The 19,667-nt window shown below is 37.0% G+C and overlaps 1 protein-coding gene across 1 annotated transcript in view; it reads right to left on the bottom strand.

Moving 5' to 3' along the window:
* The window catches only part of CFTR (CF transmembrane conductance regulator), a 210,231-nt gene that overhangs the window by 68,066 nt on the left and 122,498 nt on the right, over nucleotides 1–19,667 (bottom strand). Inside the window, exons 12-15 of the mRNA XM_049893700.1 lie at nucleotides 15,909–16,003; nucleotides 12,308–12,394; nucleotides 9,899–10,622; nucleotides 7,327–7,455 (exon numbers count right to left, since the gene is read on the bottom strand). Coding sequence (XP_049749657.1) covers nucleotides 7,327–7,455; nucleotides 9,899–10,622; nucleotides 12,308–12,394; nucleotides 15,909–16,003 — 1,035 coding nt within the window. The remainder of the gene's footprint in view (nucleotides 1–7,326; nucleotides 7,456–9,898; nucleotides 10,623–12,307; nucleotides 12,395–15,908; nucleotides 16,004–19,667) is intronic.

Below are 19,667 nucleotides of genomic sequence, written 5' to 3' on the forward strand. Positions count from 1 at the left end.
TCACACAGTTTATGAAAGAGTAATAAAACCAGATGATGAAGAGAAAAAACTTTATTTTCAGGGTTTTAAACACCATTGCACATCACACAGAATACTGTATAATCTAGATCAGCCCGGTCTAATGGAAATTTCTATAATGAAGGAAATGTTCCATATCTGTGTATCTCCAATATTGTTGCCAAAAGTCACAGGTGGCTGTTGAGCACACGAAATGTGGCTATTGCAACTCAGAAACTGAATTTTAAATGTTATTCCATTTTAATTAATGCAACTTAATTTAATGTACATAACCATATGTGGCTGGTGGCTACAGTATTAGATAGTGCAAGTATAGATTTTAATCACTATTAGTTACATGAGATTGTAGACAGAGTATTTATTGGATACCCATCTTAGGCATCAGGAATCTGATCAGGGTGTCCTCTAAGGAAGGATCCATGCATGGCCAAGACGATGATTCATGAACTTTGCAAATGGTCCCAAGGCAGAAAAGAAACAGTAGAAGCTAGGTCAGAATTAAAATTATCTAGGTAATTTGTCTACATGATTAAAAACAAAAGGAAAAAGAAGTGTGGGAGGAAAATGTCATAGTATAAACATATGGAAAGAGAAAACAAGCACCCTGTATCTGAAAGAGCTATTTGTAAAATGAATTAGTAAATATCTTAGCAGATGTGATAGATAAAGATTAATCATGAATGCAGTGAAACCCTAATAGTGTAGTTTCCAGAAAAAGCAAAACATGTGATGTAGTTCTAGAACACGAATATATGCAGGACCTGTGAGAAATCCTACTATAACATAACCTGGCCGGATACAAGTCTGATGTTCACAATTAAAGAAAATAAACATGAAAGAGAAGAAACCTGTCCAGGGTAATGTAATAAGTCCAGATATACAAAAGGCTTAAAAGGATGAATGCAAGCAAAGAAGGTATAATTCTATCATGAAGACCTTTAGTAGGCTACAAGGAAGAAAATATTAAAATATTTAGCTGTGGACTAGTCTCCAACCAAAAATCAAGCCCTTTGCCGTCGAGTTGATTCTGACTCAGGGACTCTACGTACAACAGAACAAAACACTGCCCAGTCCTGAGCCATCCTCACCATCTTTGTTATGCTTGAGCCCATTGTTGAAGCCACTGTGTCATTCCATCTTGTTTTGCTGTACCAAGTATGATGTCCTTCTCCGGGGACTGTCCTTCCTGATAACATGTCCAAAGTAAGTGAGACAAAGTCTCGCCATTATTGCTTCTAAGGAGCATTCTGGCTGTACTTTTTTTTTTTTTTTAAATCATAGCACACTGTTTATTTCCTTTTAGGGCTTATTATGACCTGTAGTTTTGTTTTGTTTTGTTTTGTTTTATGTATGTATTGTCTGTCTTATCCCCCAGAATGTGCTTCATGAGAGCAGGAAGGAACCATTTTTGTCCTCTTTCCCACTGCAGTCCCAGGGCCTTTACCTGGTCAACAGCGGCCATTCAAGAAATTTGTTTAATAAATAAAGGAAAGGATACAAGGTACATAAATAAAAACACACTTATAAATATCAAGAGAGGAAATTGTCTAATAATTATATAGAATATACATTTGAAAAAGGAGGTGACATGTTACATAGAGTAAATGTAAAGAACCAAAGCTAATTCTTTCTACCAGGCTTTGTGCGTACATAAAATGCAGTGCTAACCTCCGAGTCACAAAATGAGCTCTACACATAAGTCAGTGTCTTTTAAAACGCTATTAATATTGTGTAGTTTTCACTGAAGGAGTACAGCACTATAAACGCTTCTGATTATATTATAACCATAAGGTCATTAATGTAATTCCAGTTCTACATTCTGTTTTGCTCTTCACTGTATACACAACATACAGCTTTGTGCCTGGCCTATTGTAGGAACTCAATAAACATGTACTGAATGAGTAAATGGCTGCATAAATAACAGCCAGTAATAGTAAAGTGACACTTTGAGGTGACTAAATACACAGATTTCAATGCTTCATGGGCCAAACCGTGTCCTAAAACATAGAACCATGCTTAGTAAAGCTGCTACAAAGACTTACGATCAGTCAACAGCAGCAAAGGTATTGCGGGAATACACCACATCTCTACTCTACTAATAACGTAAAGCTACCCAGAGACACCTTATTAACAAACAGAATGGAGGTCATAAAGGAGGGTACAGCAGTTCTCTGACACATTTTTTAAAAATCACAGAATAAAAGCACTAAACAGGATCTTTAGATAATCTAGTCAACTATAATGCTCTCTGGTCCATAAAAGAAACTAGGAAACCACCTCTTAATCTTTCATTTGCTTTTCTTCTGTATCTAGATGACATACCGCCAAGCAGAATCTTTAGAAAGACCAACATTAATAGAATTTTTATAGCCTATATAGTTAGTGCTGCTATCAAAGAACTTACAGAAGGTATTGATTGCCCTGTAGTGGGGAAAATGGCCCAAAATACAAAGGTAGACTCACTTTTCAAAATGGTGCATTAGGGGTGTTAACAAATTGAGTAGAACAAACTAATTTTTTTTTAATTTTCACAACTTTAAAGAAATTAAAAAGGATAAGTATTTCATATTGCAAAAGGGAGGCATACTGAACCTGCCCTTTAAAACATAAAACCTAAATTGAGATATAATCCTTATGAAAATTAAAAATGAATAAATCACTTTCATCAAGGAAGAAATGTATCTTGACCTTTCTTTAACATGTCACCTCCTTGATCATTAGCATGAGGCCTAAACAGGATTTAAAAGAGCTAAACTGTCTTCTTGGATTAGTATCTGTGCCATGATGTGAAGGTACCTATGAGATATCTCAATGGTAAAGAGAAAGAGGCACCCTGGTAATAAGAGAGGAGCTTAGCCTAAAAGAAAAACTACATATATTTGATTCAAAGAAGGCAATAAAATTGTGAAAACTAGTGAATGAATTATTCAGCTGTATAACTTTGTGTATGTAATTCAAACAATTAATATTTGCCCATTATTGCCAAATTTTTAATATTCAAAATGTCAAGAGGCAGTGAATTGGTGATATCTAAAAGACATTGGCCAAAAAGGCTTGTCATTTATTATATTATTTCTTTTCCAGAAAAGTACATTATCCAGCAATTTGTCCATTAAAAAGACACCTTTGTGATAATTGTAAAAGCTCAATTAATGGGTAGTTATGAGTTGGAATCGACTTGTCGGCACTGGGTTTGGTTTTTGGTTTTTATAAAGCACTTATCGTATTTTTACATAAATGAAGCACACCGTCTACATTTATTTGCCAACCGCGCCCTCCCCCACAAGGTATTTTCATAAGCGCTGCTATGCCAATTTTTTTTTACGTGTTGCTGTAAAACAAAGTTAGCATAGCGTGCTTACGTAAATACCTCACGGAGGGAGGGCAAGGTTGGCAAACAAACGTAGAAGTCATGTGTTATTTGTGTAAAAATACGGTACATCTTCTGTCATCAGTTAGTTTCTTGCCCCAAGACAAAGGACCACTGTCTCCTTAATTAAGTGAGCTAGAAATATTATACATATGTGCAGCAGCTCATACTCATTAGTTAATTAACTATGCAACGTTTTGAAAGGTGCATAAGTTCAACTCTATGGAGCTGTATGGGACAAAGGTCATGTACATTAACATAAACCACCACCACATTCAAATATGACAGTTTTTTCTTATTTAATTCTATGAGTTGATGACAATCAATTAATATGATCTTTCAATGCAGAGGTTCAAATCATTAATAATCATAAAGGACTGGTTTGAGATTAAGTGGGGCACAGGGCTGGGTTTAATGCACATTAACATTGGTCATTCGGTATGACTGGCAGAGATTAATAATGAAAATTTTAAATACATTTCAATGCAATATTACTCAGGTGAGTGTGTCAAAAGAATATAACCTCTGCCATCCATTATCCATTATAGCCCAACCCCACATTTTTGTTAAAGTGTAAAAGGAATTATTGCAACTTTTATTATGTCCCTGTTAAGGACTTGGTCACCTCAAATTATGGTTGAACTTTATAATGGTGATGATGACATTAGGGATATTAATAATAACATCAGCTAGCCATTACTAACTATGTGCCAACCCTTACATTAACTGCTTTGTATGCATGATGTCTCTTAACCCACAAAATGCCTATGAAGTTCATATTATTGCAGTCTCCTTTTATAGATGAGGAAATTGAAGCTCAAAGAGGTTAAATAACTTGCTCTGTTTCGTGGTGCTAATAAGACAGACTTAAAGTTCACCCCCAGGTCTAGTCTGAGTCTATACTGCATCCCACATCAAGCCTCCATTTAGGATTTGGTAAAATAAATAAATAAATAACTCAGCAGGGCAAAAGAAGAGTTATCATCAATACCCAAAGATCAAATAGAAACCCATGGTTGATAGCTAACGGCTTTTTGGTACATACCTTTAGATACATAAGACTATTGTACTTAATCAGGGGGGAGGGATCATACATTGTTGAGCCTTCTTAATCAAGACTAGAAACAGCCTAACAATAGGAAAAATGTGTAGAACAAGTTTGGGTTTCAGTGATTCATACATTGACATACTATTAGTATTCGCCTCCAGGGCAAAAATTTGATCTTAAACTCTGTGTAGCTTCAACTCCTCCAAATTTGTCCAGTTATCATGATGATCCTTTACATCTCAAATTATTTGTGAAAGGGAGATGATAATACAATGATTATGAAATGTGACTGTATTTAAACAGGGTGAGTGGGTGACGGATTACTTGAAAGGTGACTTTTTCAATGTAAAATGTGAACATGAAACAAAATGATGTGTCTGTGGGATTACTGGCATCTGTACACACACACACACGTGTGTATATGTGTATGTACATATGTGTTCATATCTGTGTGTACCTGAGGGAGATGGCTATATGCTCTAAAATCCTTTTAAAATAAAGGAAAAAAAGAAACATGATGATGAAGAAAATAAAATATATAAATATCACGAAGTCCTTAGCTGGAAAGTATAAATTTAAATTGTTATTACTTATCTAACTCTGAACAGTAAACTATGAGCACAATATGAAAATTTAACCTGGATTCAGAATTCAGACCTATTAAGAAACTTCAAACACGTTCGAATTTAACTTTTTCTTGTTTGTCACCAATGTGGCAAGCAAGAAGAAAACCACAGAAAGAGGCCATATCTGAAGATTTTTAATAGTGAAATATAAATGAAATAAATTCTAATCACTATGAATATTGAAAGAGTAGTCAAGAAGATAAATGTTTTACTACCAGAGCGATTAGTTTTGCTCCCGCCCAATGGAGGAACAGAGAAGCTCCAACTGACCACGTGAAATAAACTGGAGAACAGTAAACTTCAGTCATTTATTCATGCATGCATGCATACAAGCACTCATTTTTCTCATTCTACAAATATTTATTGAGAGATCATTTAGTTTAAGGCTCTCTGCTCGAGGATGTCAAAAACAAAGAGGGGAAAGAAGGTAAAGGAGGAAGGAGGGAGTAAGAAAGGAAGAAAACTGCTGTCTTCATGTAGCTCCCCACCCAGGGAGGTGAAGACACCTAAACCATAAATTTTACTGTGGTGTTGGTGAAGAATACTGAATATACCATAGACTGCCAAAAGAACAAATCAGTCTAAGAAGAAATACAACCGGAATGTTCCTTAGAAGCGAGGATGGTAAGACTTCGTCTTGCTTTCTTGGGACGCATCATCAGGAAAGCCCAATTATTAGAAAAGTACATCATGTTTGGTAAAGTGGAGGGTCAGCAAAAATGAGGGAAATCCTCAATGAGATGGACTGACACGACAGCAACAGCAATGAACTCAAACATACCAATGGTCATGGGGATAGCCCAAGACCGGGCAATGTTTAGACTCAACGGCAGCTAACAATAACAAACCATAAATTTTAGTAGCCAAAAAAACCACAACCCACTGCCAGCAAGTCAGCTCCTACTCACAGAAATGCTATAGGACAGAGCAGAACTGGCCCCTAGGGTTTCCAAGGCTGTAAATCTTTAAGGAAGCAGACTACCACATCTTTCTCACACAGAGTGGCTGGTGGGTTTAAACCACTGACCTTTCAGTTAGCAGATGAGTGCTTTAACCACTGAGCCACCAGGGCCCCTGTTTTAGTAACAGTTGAGAAAACTAAAGCAGAAGCAAGTAAAAGGCACAAAGTCATCAGAGTAGTCATGGCACTGCAGGAACTGCCTCCTCCCGGCTTTCATCTTTTCCCACTCCCGCCCCACTGTCTTCCACCAGCCAGACTGGCCTTCATGTTAGATTTAGGCTTCATGTTAGCACACATGCAGGGTGTCCTCCAGAGTCAATATCTAAAATGGTGACTCAGGCTGAATCCAACCCACTGAGGTGTTCTGTTGTGCTCATGTAGTATTTACATATTTGTTTTTATTTAATCAACTGTCCACATATAAAAATGGAAAAAAAAAATCAGAAAAATCTAGATTTCGGGCTTATTATGGTAAATCAGAAGAGGTGACAAAATTGATCCCAAATTCCCTATGACAAGTACTGGCTGGTGCTGAGTTGCAGTTGCCCCCTTTAGACAGGGCAAATGCTCTCCAACCAGCCTCATACCCGCTTCACCCACTGACCTGCCCTGCTAAGCCCCTTTAGGCATTTATGTGGCTCTTCCTGGTCTAACACAAAGCCTCATCTACCACCCAGCTTCAGGAAATAAACTTGTGACCCACTGCGCCATTGCTATTTCTCTTTTTTAACCTGGTGATGTTAAGCAGGGGGATGGCAAGCCTTGATGGTAGCACTGAAGCCAAAAAAACAATTCTGTGAGCAAGTGTATGATTTGAATCTCTGAAAGGTTTGTTTAAAACAATTACTAAGCTACCAATATATACTTATCTCGTCTGTGAAGGTACAGTCATTTAAAAGGGGTGTATCATCACTTGATTATTTAATAAGGCAATATCTAGAGTTGGATGAATTGAAATTTTAGTATAGAAATACTGTCAGGGTTTAATTTCCATTCATATATGGGCCTTCTACTTTGTACTTTTAAATCTTTCAGAAAAAAGTCTTCATATATTTGTGTTTGAGAGTATTTTCTATGTTATGTATAAAATAATAAATACCAAGAGTGATTCTACTCGTTACATTAACAGAATTTAAGAACTATATAGAACGATACCACAGTTATTAATTCAAACTGGCCACAATTTTAAATTACATATATATAGATAGAAATAGATGTAGATACAGTATATATATAAATCTTTCCAAACTATTCTTAATTTAACTTTAAATCACACTAACATTTTCCAACAGAACATTCTTACCTCAGCCAGAAAAACAACTAAACACCAAATTAGCACAAAAATTAAGCTCTTGTGGACAGTAACATATCGAAGGTATGTGTTCCATGTGGTCACTGGTGGCATGTTCTCCACGTCGTCAAAAAAGCACTCCTGAAGAAAAGAGTCATGGCTATTACGATGAGGCAATAGAGTTTCACACCTCTGTTATGGTTGTATTTCGAATGAAAGAATACTACTATTTGAAGCTAAGTGAATTATAACAAGTAGAAATCATGAAAGAAATGTGTGATGTCATGCCAGAACCAAGGTAATTGGAGTAACATGGCTTTTTGAAAAATTAGAAACATTGTAATTATTCAAAATTCTGAAATCATAGGACTGATTGTATAACTATACTATTTGGAAAATTTTTACCATTCAAATGCTTAAGTGTTGCAGCTTTTATCAAATGGATGGCACCAGCAAACAGAAGCTTCTCAGAACGCTCTTTGCGTCAACTTATTTTTTCAGCAGTCCATGAACAAATACGGTTTGGTATTTTGTTGGTTATAAAGGTCTTCCTATAGATCTGAAGACCAACTTTTGTCTGTAGATTTTTCAATAGCCTAGGATTCTCTCTCTTTCTAGCTACGACTTCAGTTACATAATTCGAATCCAGAGGATACTCCCTAGAGATCTTTGTCTCTTGGTAGATGCAGTTCCAAAATTTTAAAAAGAGAGATTCCAGAGAGTCCAAAGGGAAAAGATAGTTTTGTTTCTCATGAAGTTAAAACAAAGCTTAAAGAAGGGGTCCTATGAAATTGGATATGGCACACTGGTTAAAACAAAAACGAGAAACAAACACAGTTGCCATTGAGTTGACTCCAACTCATGGCGACCCTGTGTGTCAGAGTAGATTTGTACTGCATAGGATTTTCAATGGCCGATTTTTTGGCAGTAGATAGCTTTTCTTCAGAGGCATCTCTGGGTGGACTCAGAGCTCTAACTTTTCCATTAGCAGTCAAGTGCATCAACTGTTTGCACCACACAGGGAGTATAGATTTTTGGAGTGAGTCAGATGAACCTGGATTCAAATCTGGGCTTCACATTAACCTCCTGGAAGCTGTTTGAATTCTGGTAAGCTGTTAAACATCTTTTAACTTTAGTTTCCTTAACTGTAAATGAGCATAGTGCAGTGGTGGGACCAGTGTTTGCTATCTGCCACTAGAAGCAATCGATAAATATTGATACTATTAGTGAAAGAGATCATTCTTTACCACTAAATGCGTTGGGCTCAGGTTTGAGAAATTCATTGAGATTGGTATTAAACTACGTAGATGAATTATCTTTCAGGAAACCTACTAATATTATGGAAATTATCTATTTCATTTATTTTACAAAGGAGGAAGGAAGCTTTAGCCTAAGAGGTGTTAAATGACTTGTACATTGCCACAGGTCACACTATTCTTAAATGATCGATCCCATCAAACACATCAATCCATCACAACTCATCCCGTAGTTCAGCTCATCCAAGACTCTTAAGGAATTTTTCTAGATTAAAAAAAACTTTTTTTTTAATAAGACCTCTTTTATATTGCTCCCTGTTTTAAATAAAAGCATTTTATTCTTTAAAACAATACAACAGACTTTCCGTCTGAAGATTGGAACTAGTACATGTATAATTTCCACATACCTTCTTTTAAAAAAACTCTTGCCGTCACGCAGAAATACTTCTCAGGCTCTAAATAACTGAAGCTACTAGTTGTTTATGTATTTATTTATACTCCACCTCTTCCCAGAGAAGGCATAAGGTGGTTCTAAAGTTTCCGATTTCGTAATAATTTTCACTGGTCTATTAAAAGACCAACTCATAGCGACCCTATAGGACAGAGTAGAACTGCCCCATAGAGTTTCCAAGGAGAGCCTGGCAGATTCGAACTGCCAACCCTTTGGTTAGCAGCTGTAGTGCTTACCCAGTACGCTATAGGGTCGCTATGAGTCAGAATCAACTCGACGGCACTGGGTTTGGTTTTGGTTTTTTGGTTTATTAAAAGACCAGGCACTAAACCTCTGTTTTTGATAGCGATACATTTTGTGGGAATAGATATGTCCACTGCAATTGATTCTTTCACATTTTGAAGTTACTTACTGTTTACGGACTTTGGACTTTTTGAGTCTTAAAATGAACCTCATCCTAATCCTGAAGTCTGAGTAAATTTTGTTATATATGAAATATCGCATTATATTTAATTGTACTACTTAAAATCACTAATATTTTATATTGTTGTTGTTTTTAGCTGCTTGGAGTCAGCCCCCAACTCATAGCAACTCTATGCACAACAGGATCGGGCCATTGTGATCTATAGGGTTTTCCCTGGTTGATTTTTCAGAAGTAGATTGCCAGGCCTTTCTTAGTACGTCTTAGTCTAGAAGCTCCACTGAAACTTGCTCAGCATCACAGCAACACACAAGCCTCTCCTGAATATGGGTGGTGGCTGTGCACTGTTGCATTGGCTGGGAATGGAACCCAGGTCTCCTGCACAGAAGGTGAGAACTCTACCACTGAAGTACCAATTCCCCCATATTTCATACATACCTTTAATATTTTACATACCTTTAAATCTTCTTCATTAATTTCTTCACTTATTTCCAAGCCACTGTCTTGAGATAATCTTCTTGAATATATATCCATTTCAGTTAAGTTAGCCTGAGGGGCCAGTGACATTTTTCGTGCGGATGCTGCTGTCCTTCGGTGAATGTTTTGACCTTGGTTAATTGAGGGGCGTGTCATCAGGTTGAGAACAGACTGCCTTCTTCGTCTCTGAAATGTGGGACCCGTGTTGATCACGTTACTTCGAGGTAGGATGGCCTCTCCTTGCTCAGAATCCGGAACTAGGGACAGCCTTCTCTCCAAAGGCTCGTCAGAATCTTCATCAATACCATTCATTTGTAGTGGAGTCTTTTGTACTACTGAAAATTTTCTTATGGAGTTGATTGAATTGAGAATAGAGTTCTTCCTTTTTTCACCAAACTCTCCAGCTTGTTTAAAAGACTGCTTTTTTGTTTCATTCCAGGAGACAGTATCTCCTTCTAATGAGAAACGCCGTAAGGTCTCCGTTAGGATTGAATTTCTTCTTTCTGCACTAAACTGATCGAAAGAATCATATCCCATGAGCTCCGAGCTGAAGTCTGGCCGTAGAGTTTGTAGTTCAGAAAATGTCCCATAAAAATAGCTGCTACCTTCATGTAAAATTAATATTTTGTCAGCTTTCTTTAAATGTTCCATTTTAGAAGTGACCAAAATTCTAGTTTTGTTCGCCATCAATTTACAGACACAGCTTTGAGAACAGAAAAAGATATAAGTAAGGTATCCATTTTATAGATTCTTTATTACAATAATATATGTCTTTTAGCATTTTATTAATGTTTTATTATATAAAACCTCTACTATACAATTTTATTATTATACTTAAAATGATTCTAAAAATAAATGTTCTATATTAATTTATTTGGAGTCTCTTAAATTATTATAGCATGAAAGAGCATGCTATATTGTAAAGTTGAGTGTCAAGAGACCCAGAATGAAATTAAATTTCTTATATTAAAAAGAAGGAGCACTAGTCGTGCAGTGGTAAACACTCGGTTGCTAATCGAAAGGTCAGTGGTTCAAACCCACCAGCTGCTCCACAGGGGAAAGATGTGGCAGTCTACTTTCATAAAGATTACAGCCTCGGAAGCCCCATGGGACAGTTCTACTCTGTCCTATAGGGTGGCTGTGAGTTGGAATCAACTTGATGGCAATGGGCTATATATACACTACATACTATGTATATACAGTGCATATTATGTATATCGCGTAGAAAGAGGTATCATTCTAAATCATAATCTAGCATACGATCACAGCTAGCAAAGTTTATATTAAGAAAAAAAAAAAAAAAAACGCTTGCCATTGAGTTGATTCCAACTCATAGTGACCCTATAGGACAGACTGGAACTACCCCATAAGGTTTCCAAGGAGCAGCTGGTGGATTTGAACTGCCAAACTTTTGGAAAGCAGCCAAACTCATAAGCAGTTAATTACCACAGTTACAGGATTGTAAAATGGCGTCCTAAGTATTAAATTCAACTAACTTCTATTAAAGGTGCTTCTAGGAATAATGCAAACACTTTACACACACATACTATATATCCTTATTAGTTAAAAATCTTTATTTTTAAAAGAATATAGTGACTATTCTCTTAATAAGCTATAGTCCATGAAATCATTTTGAAACTTTGAAATCAAGTCCTATAACTTAACTCTTCCTTTTAGGAACTTTACATACATTAAGTCCTAATGGGAACTCCAGCAACATGTAAATTCTGAGCTCTTCGTGACTGAGGAGGAGACTTGGAGGGAGCTATTGAAGTAGAGGGAACCCTGGTGGTGTACTGGTTAAGTCCTACGGCTGCTAACCAAAAGGTCGGCAGTTTGAATCCACCAGGCAGAAACTCTATGAGGCAGTTCTACTCTGTCCTGTAGGGTCGCTATGAGTTGGAATTGACTCGACAGCACTGGGTTTCTGGTTTATTGAAGCAGATGAATAGTCTGAGCATTCATCTACATTAAAACTTTCAGCATATGTAGTTCCTTAAAAATTTTATTTTCTAAGGACAGAGAATAAAATATTAACACACAAAAAAGGAACAAATAAAAATTTCAGATAATAATCAAAATAATAAAAGATATGCTACAAGGGAATGCTACCATAAAAATTATATAGATAGTAAATTGCTGTAACAGTTTAGAGGTGGAAGAGGATGACTGAGCATGAGATGGTCAGAAAAGGCTTTAATGGGTCTTGAATCTGGACCATGAAGGAAAGATCAGATTGACTAAGTGCTATATTGCGTTCTACCAAATTGAGTCACGGCAATGACAGACATTATTTCTCAAGAGGCAATATGCAGTCTATGATGGTACAGATCATTTTTTTCTTGCCTTGAGCAGGAACATCATAAGTAAGGTATTTAAAGAACATACCTTTCAAAAATTTCTTTTTCTGTTAAAACATCTAGGTATCCAAAAGGAGAGTCTAATAGGTACAAATCAGCATCTTTGTACACTGCCCTAAAAAGAAAATGGAAATTAAATTAGATTTTCTCAATATTTCCCTTGTTATTCAGTGTGGTTGTTGTCGTCAGGTACTGTTGAGTCAATTATGACTCATAGCACACCAATGTGACGCAGAAGAACTGCCCCCACTGGGTTTCCTAGGCTGTAATCTTCACCAAAGCAGATCACCAGGTCTTTCTCCTACAGAGCCGTTGGGTGGGTTTGAACTGCCAACCTTTCAGTTAGCAGCCCAGCATTTAGCCATTGCACTACCGACAATTTTAAATGAAGAACAAAGGTAGAAGACATGGATGACTTTTATGGCTTTTCACAGCATTTCAAGAATAACAGAAGTGTTTTTGCTAACTTCAAGTAACATGCATGAGCAAAAGTTACAAACTGAATCTCACTATACAATTTAAAATGCTACTTTAAAATATTACAAAAAAACAGCTTCCAACAACAATAGCACCTATCAAAAGTCAGACACCATGCTCTGTGCTGGGAATACAACAGCAAACAATACAGTCCCTACCCTCAAAGATCTTACATGTTAGGGAGACAAAGAAGAAAATACTTTCTATCCGATGAAATGCAAGAGAAAGCAACTAAATTACAGTACTTACGTGAAGTGCTTTTTTTTTTTTTTAATGTTTTTCAAAGTCTTGACTGATATCAACAAATCATGGACTGTTTTACAGCCTATCTTAAACAAGCAGTTGGTAGCAATGGTGTTGTGCCTGTATAACTGATGCTGCATTTTGCTTTTTTTATACTCCCATATTCATAAAAGTTCCAAACAAGTGAAGGATGGATAATTCACAATAGAAATTATATCCATATTATTTTACTTTTTAAGTTAAAAAATAAAACTTTATAAGCAACTAAAATCTTCACTGAATTGGTCTTAGAACAGTAGTAAGATGAAGATGGAGTCCCACATTAATGGAAATGAGATAATTTCCTCATAGCATCTTAAATCTTCAGGTGTGATAGTAAGCCTACTCTTATTCCGACCACATAGGATTTAGTGTTTATGTACAATTCTTGGTACTTTTGGTAAGAACGTTGTGTTCAATCAGCATGTAATTAAGAGAAGGAATGAAAAAAAAAAAAAAAACAGAAATGGCAAAAAGTCAAGGTAAAATTTGAGGTTAAAGAACTTTGTAGTATATATTTTTTTCCAAGACTATAAATCAGTTTTTTTTTTATTGTGACTTAGGTGAAAGTTTACATAGCAAATTAGTTCCTCATTAAACAGTTAATACATAAACTGTTTTGTGGCATTGGTTGCCAACCCCGAGATGTGTCAACATTCTCCCCTTCTCCCTCCCAGGCTCCCGTTTCCATTTGTACAGTTTTCCTATCCCTTTCTGCCTTTTCGTCTTTGCCTTTTGGGTTGGTGTGCCCATTAGTTTTGTATAGATGATTGAACTATGAAGCATGTCCCTTGTGTGTATTATTGTTGGCCCTAGAGACCTGCCTGTTTAATCTTTGGCTGAGAGGTAAATCTCAGGAGTGACCTGAGTACTGAGTTAAAAGGGTGTCCGGGGGTCATACTCTCTCGGTTTCTCCAATCTCTCTCAGACCAGCAAGCTTGGTCCTTTTTTTTTTTTTTCAAATTTGAATTTTGTTCCACATTTTTCTCCCACTCTGTCTGGGACCCTCTATCATGATCCCTGCCAGAGCAGTCAGTGCTGATAACTGGGCACCATCTAGCTGTTCTGGGCTCAGTCTGATGGAGGTTGTGGTAGTTGTGGTCTACTAGTCCTTTGAACTTATCTCTCCTTTGTGTCTTTGGTCTTCTTCATTCTCCTTTGCTCTGGCCAGGATGCAACCAGTAGATGTACCTTAAAAGGCCGCTGTTGGGCTTTTAAGACCCCAATCACTACTCACCACAGTTGGATATAGAACATTTTCTTTATAGACTATGTTATCCCAATTGAGCTAGATGTTCCCTGAGACCATGGTCCCCAGCCCTCAGCCCAGTGTGTAGTATAAATTATTTTTGAAGACAACATACAACAGCTGAATAAAGGGCCTGGCATCAAGATGTACCTTCAAGGTCTTTCTCCCCCCACTCAGTCCTTACTTTTCTCTTTCCCTCACACTTATGACTGAGATTTCTCAAGAGACTAGAAATAATATATTTATCATCCCAAACTGGAAATATTATACATTCTGAGGAGAATAACAATAAACAATTATTTTCATTAGTGCTTCAAACTGTGTATATCCTACAATAAACCAAATCTTAAACTGGTATAAACATACACTCAGTCTCTTTGTTGAGTGCCTAGAAGCCATATATTATATCCTATCTAAATTTAAATAGAATGTTTAAGACAAGTCTTACTTTGGTTCATGGATAAATTAATCACCTTCTATTCTATTTATTATATTATATTTATTTAGAAGCCATTAACTGGTCTGTGAGTTATCAATACCTATTGATGTATAACTTCACGGTGTAATCCCAAAATCAATGCATGGTTTATTGTAAAGAGCCTAGGGGACCTAGTCCAAATTCTGACTCTACCATTTCTCTGTGCAGCTTTTGGCAAGTTAATGCCTAACAGCCTCAATTATCTCATCACCTCTTCTGTAAAGTGAGAAGAACAAACCTTTCTTTACAGAGTTGTGTGGGATTAAATAAGATTACACACACACACATACACATACACATATTCTAGAACAGCACCAGGCATTTGAAATGCTTAGCCAATGTTAGTTCCTTCCCTCAGCCTTCTCAGGGAAACAGGAGAAAGTAAGAGAAAGGAGCTGAAACATCAGTGAGTCAATGTGATTTCTGGTTAACATTTGGAAGGACACTGAGAAGAATTTTGTTAAAAGAAAACTTGAGGAACATTTGACATCCCACATTGCCAATAATTTTTTAAACTGAAAGTTATAGTTTAACCACGGTTTTCTTCTTGACACAAATTAACTATATGTACCTCTCTTTGACAGCTTCAGAATGCCCAGACCAAGGGATCTCCCCATTCCACAAACATTAGATGTACTTGTCCTATCTATTTTATTATAAAGATTACAGACTTCAAGCCAAGTGGCACAATCTGCTTTGCTATTTTTGTTATGAAATGTATGAATTATGTTTAAAAATTGAAAATGTATGTTTGTCTAAACCTAGAAGCATAAACCGAAGCCTAAAGCAGGTGTGTGTGTGTTGGAGTGGCCAGGACATATGATGGAACTAACAGAGATATACATCTTCTCTTTCCTTATGCTATGCAGAATCCCAGAGTTTTCCATTTTCTCCTTGAGAAAACCACACTATAAGCCAAACAAGTACATATATATCAAAATAAGAGCAGCATTTTGAAAAAGCCAAACCATTATCAAATCTGCATACTATATCATTACCTACAGTTATGAGATGTGATTCTTAACCTACTAACCATTTTTCAATGCCAGAAACAGAATATAAAGCAATAGAGAAATGCCTATACTTTTTTACATGCATGATATTTACAGCAAATGCTAGCTGGGCCAAAAATCAGATACTCACCTTGCTAACGAGATTCTGGCTCGTTGCCCTCCACTCAGTGTGATTCCACCCTCTCCAAGAACTATATTGTCTTTCTCTGCAAACTTGGAAATGTCCTGTTATCAAAAACAGAAAATTAGAGAGGTATTTTTAGTATGTTGGATCAGAATTTGAAAGGTCCGTCTCCTTCAAATGTAATCATGTGTCAAGAGTATTGCTTTAACCACACTTGAAAGTTTGAATGATGCAACTCAATTATCTCAAACGTAATTCATTTTGTTGGTCAGGGCAACACTTCCAAAATTTTAGATGAAAAAAAAATTTTTAATAGTATTTTATTGTGCTTTTGGTGAAGGTTTACACAGCAGTTTAGGTTCCCATTCAACAGTTTCTACACAAATTGTTCAGTGACATTGGTTACATTCTTCACAATGCATGAACATTCTCATTATTTCCATTCTGGTTGTTCCATCTCCATTCATCTAGTTTCCCTGCCCCCTTACATTCTCATCTTTGTTTTAAAGTGGTTGTTGACTGTTTGGTCTCATACAGGTGATTTTTTTTTTTTAATTACTTTTATTGAGCTTTAAGTGAACGTTTACAAATCAAGTCAGTCCGTCACATATAAGCTTATATACACCTTACTCCATAAAAAAATCCCACTTAAAAATGAGTCAGCCCTTCCAGTCTCTTCTTTTGTGACAATTTTGCCAGTTTCTAACCCTCTCTACCCTCCCATCTCCCCTCCAGAATTTTAGATGCAAATTTTTAATGTCGTTTTTAGAATATCATTCATGACCATTAAGTAAAAAGTTGGAAAATATAAAAAAGTAAATACATGGATATTTATGTGTATGTAAACATGTGTGTATATTATCCATAGCCCCATTACGTGAACCACAGATGCTGTTAACATACTTAAGTGCATTTCCTGCCAATCTAAATTCACTCTCAAAAGGAAACCACCAGAAAAGAATAAGCTTCCTTAAAGGAGAAACTGAAAGAATATTATTTGCACCCCCATCCATGATCAAAAATGCTGGCATACTGGAGGACATGTAGCAGAACTCAGTGGAGTCTGTTGCTCAGGTATTGGTGAAACATAACAGAGAGAACGTTGGGGTCCTATTGGCCTGCATATGGGGAGGACCTGCAGGAACTATGAGACATGTGAGACCACGTGCTTCATCTCTTTCTATTAGGACTAGGTGGTCACTCTTGTGGACTTGTGGACTCTTCAACTTGTGGACTGGGCTATACACCTAGGGATCCATTCAAACACAGTAAAACCTGTGAGAGCTGGAACTCATGGGGACTGCCTTGTTTTTCCAGGTCTCACAAGTTTTCCACCTTTGACAAGTTTTGCTCATTTTTGTGGAAAATACTTAGAGTTTTCCTTCTCTGACAGGTTTCCGCCTTACACAGGCTCCAGATTTCACAGGTTTTACTGCAACAGGGTCTACAGCTAAATTTCAGGCCCTAGTGTCTGAAATCTTCAGCCTTGCTAAAGGAGCACTTCCGTGATCAACTAGCTCTTTTAGGCTTTATCATGCTCTCCTGTACAAGGCATTCACATACAACACAGCTTAAATGCGGATTTCTTTTTGACTCCATTCTTCTCTCCTGCACCATATTTTCCTTCCCCAAATCCCACTGTCTTTAAAAAGCAATATATGTTTTATAGAGGAAAAAAAAGAAAGACTAACTTATGAATAGACTGAGTACAGATTTTTGTAAAAGAAGCAAGTCTTCTAATGCATTGTTAAAAAGCCAGAGGTTGCTGGAGTTATTGAAGTTTTTCATTTTTTTTCAAATATCTCTTTAACATCATGTTTTTAAATTTAGAAATATGAGTAGTTATCTCAATAGTAGTGATTACAACACAGCTAAACTTGGGGATTATGGACTTAGAGGCTGCAAGCACTCAATAAAGACATGGAGAATGAAGGAAGAAAGGAAGAGATGGGAGAAACGGTGAGTAATCAAATATTCAGCTACAAAGGAAGGCAAGCAGATAAGAAAAGGAAACAAAGAACAGTGTACAAGGAAGAAAAAGAAAGAAAATGAATACTTGTCAGAGAAGGAGATAGCTATAGAAAAGAAATGAAGATATAAAAGCAGAATAAAAGAGAAGAAAAAAGTGAAGGGGAATATAAGAAACAGAATATAATGAATGACAGTCTACACTTTAGTAAATATCTGGACCGAATTTAAATGCCCAAAGAGCACAAATGTATAAATTTTATTACATTTATTTTCTTTTCTTAAGACCGGATAAATAAAAGGCTGTTTCAGCCGAATTCTTTTCTTAATAAAGAACCCGTAATATTGATACTTTAACATGTCAAGGAAATAGGAGGAGAGAGATGGAGAATAAAGTTTTCTTTCTTCTTTCCTATATGATAAGGATGAAACAAAATAGAGAAACAATCTGAAGAAAGAAATCAGAAGATACTCCAGTGAGCTCAAGCTTTAGACACTCAGAATTAATGGAACAATATCGGATTCCTCCAAAGAGGAACAGAAAGTGCACCCCCATTGGTCCCATCACTCTTCAATCTCTAACTTGTAGCTGGCTGAGGGAAAGAAGAAAATACTTTAAGAAAATTAAGGATTTGAGGAAGGACTGCTAGATAGTTTCTTGCTGCCTTGTTACTCTGTCGTTTCGATTAAAACCGCAAGCTACTCTGATTCCTTTTCATTTTCAGAGCAGAGCCCAGATGGCCCAGTGGTTAGGCACTCAGGTGCTAACTGAAAAGTCAGCTGTTCGAACCCACCAGCCACTCCTCAGGAGAAAGATGTGGCAGTCTGCTTCTGTAAAGATTACAGCCTTGGAAACCCTATAGGGCAGCACTGCTCTGTCCTACAGGGTCACTATGAGTTGAAATCGACTTGATGGCAACGGGTTTGGTTTGGTTTTAGATTATTTTTCAGCTCCTATAATAGTGTGCAAACAGTAAAACGTGCTCAGCTGCTAATGTGCTCAATTGGAGGTTTCAGTACACACACGGGTGCCTCAGAAGAAAGGCCGAAAACTCAGCCACTGAAAACCCTATGGAGCACAGTTTTACTCTGACGTACATGGGGTTGCCATGAGTCAGGGTTGATCCCATGGCAGTTGGTTTTGGGGCCACAATAGTATAGTATGCGCCAATGCCTGGTCTTTTCTGCACTGTCAATCAGCGAGCCAGGCCTTGCATCCCTGGAGTGCCCCAGGCCTGCTGAGGGGATGCCTGATGAGTGACAGCTTCCTGCTGGGCTCTCCTTCCTTAGCTCCGTTTAGAAGCAATGGAATTTCTCAGTGTACGACCTTCCTCCACACTTGGGAGGGCTTCCAGGTTGGGTGTGCCCTGGGAAGATGCCAAGAAGATGACATCCAAGTGTTCTTGTTCCTGAGTGACTAAGTGAGATAAAATTTGAATTCTGTTTACGATACTCATTTGAGAGCTATCAGATATCGAGTAAATTGTGCTTGTAGTGGTTGCTCGATAAGTGTCAAAGCTGAAATACTGAATTGGATAACACGAGGCTCAGAATTTGAACCCTGGGCCATCATGCTTATTGTGAAATCTCAGACAGTCATTTAACAAGCTGGTGCGACTCAATTCCTCTAACAATACCAGTTCTCATCTCATAAACGGTGTTAAGTATAACAATTAAGGAAATGACATTTAAAAGCAATTCAATAAATACGAAGCAATGAAATAAAATGTGGCAATCCAAGTGTAAAATAGAAAACATGGGAAGAAACATTGGCCAGAAAGCAAAATACCTTGTTTT

Source organism: Elephas maximus, chromosome 8 (assembly GCF_024166365.1).
Source record: "Elephas maximus indicus isolate mEleMax1 chromosome 8, mEleMax1 primary haplotype, whole genome shotgun sequence".
Taxonomy (NCBI): Eukaryota; Metazoa; Chordata; class Mammalia; order Proboscidea; family Elephantidae; genus Elephas; species Elephas maximus.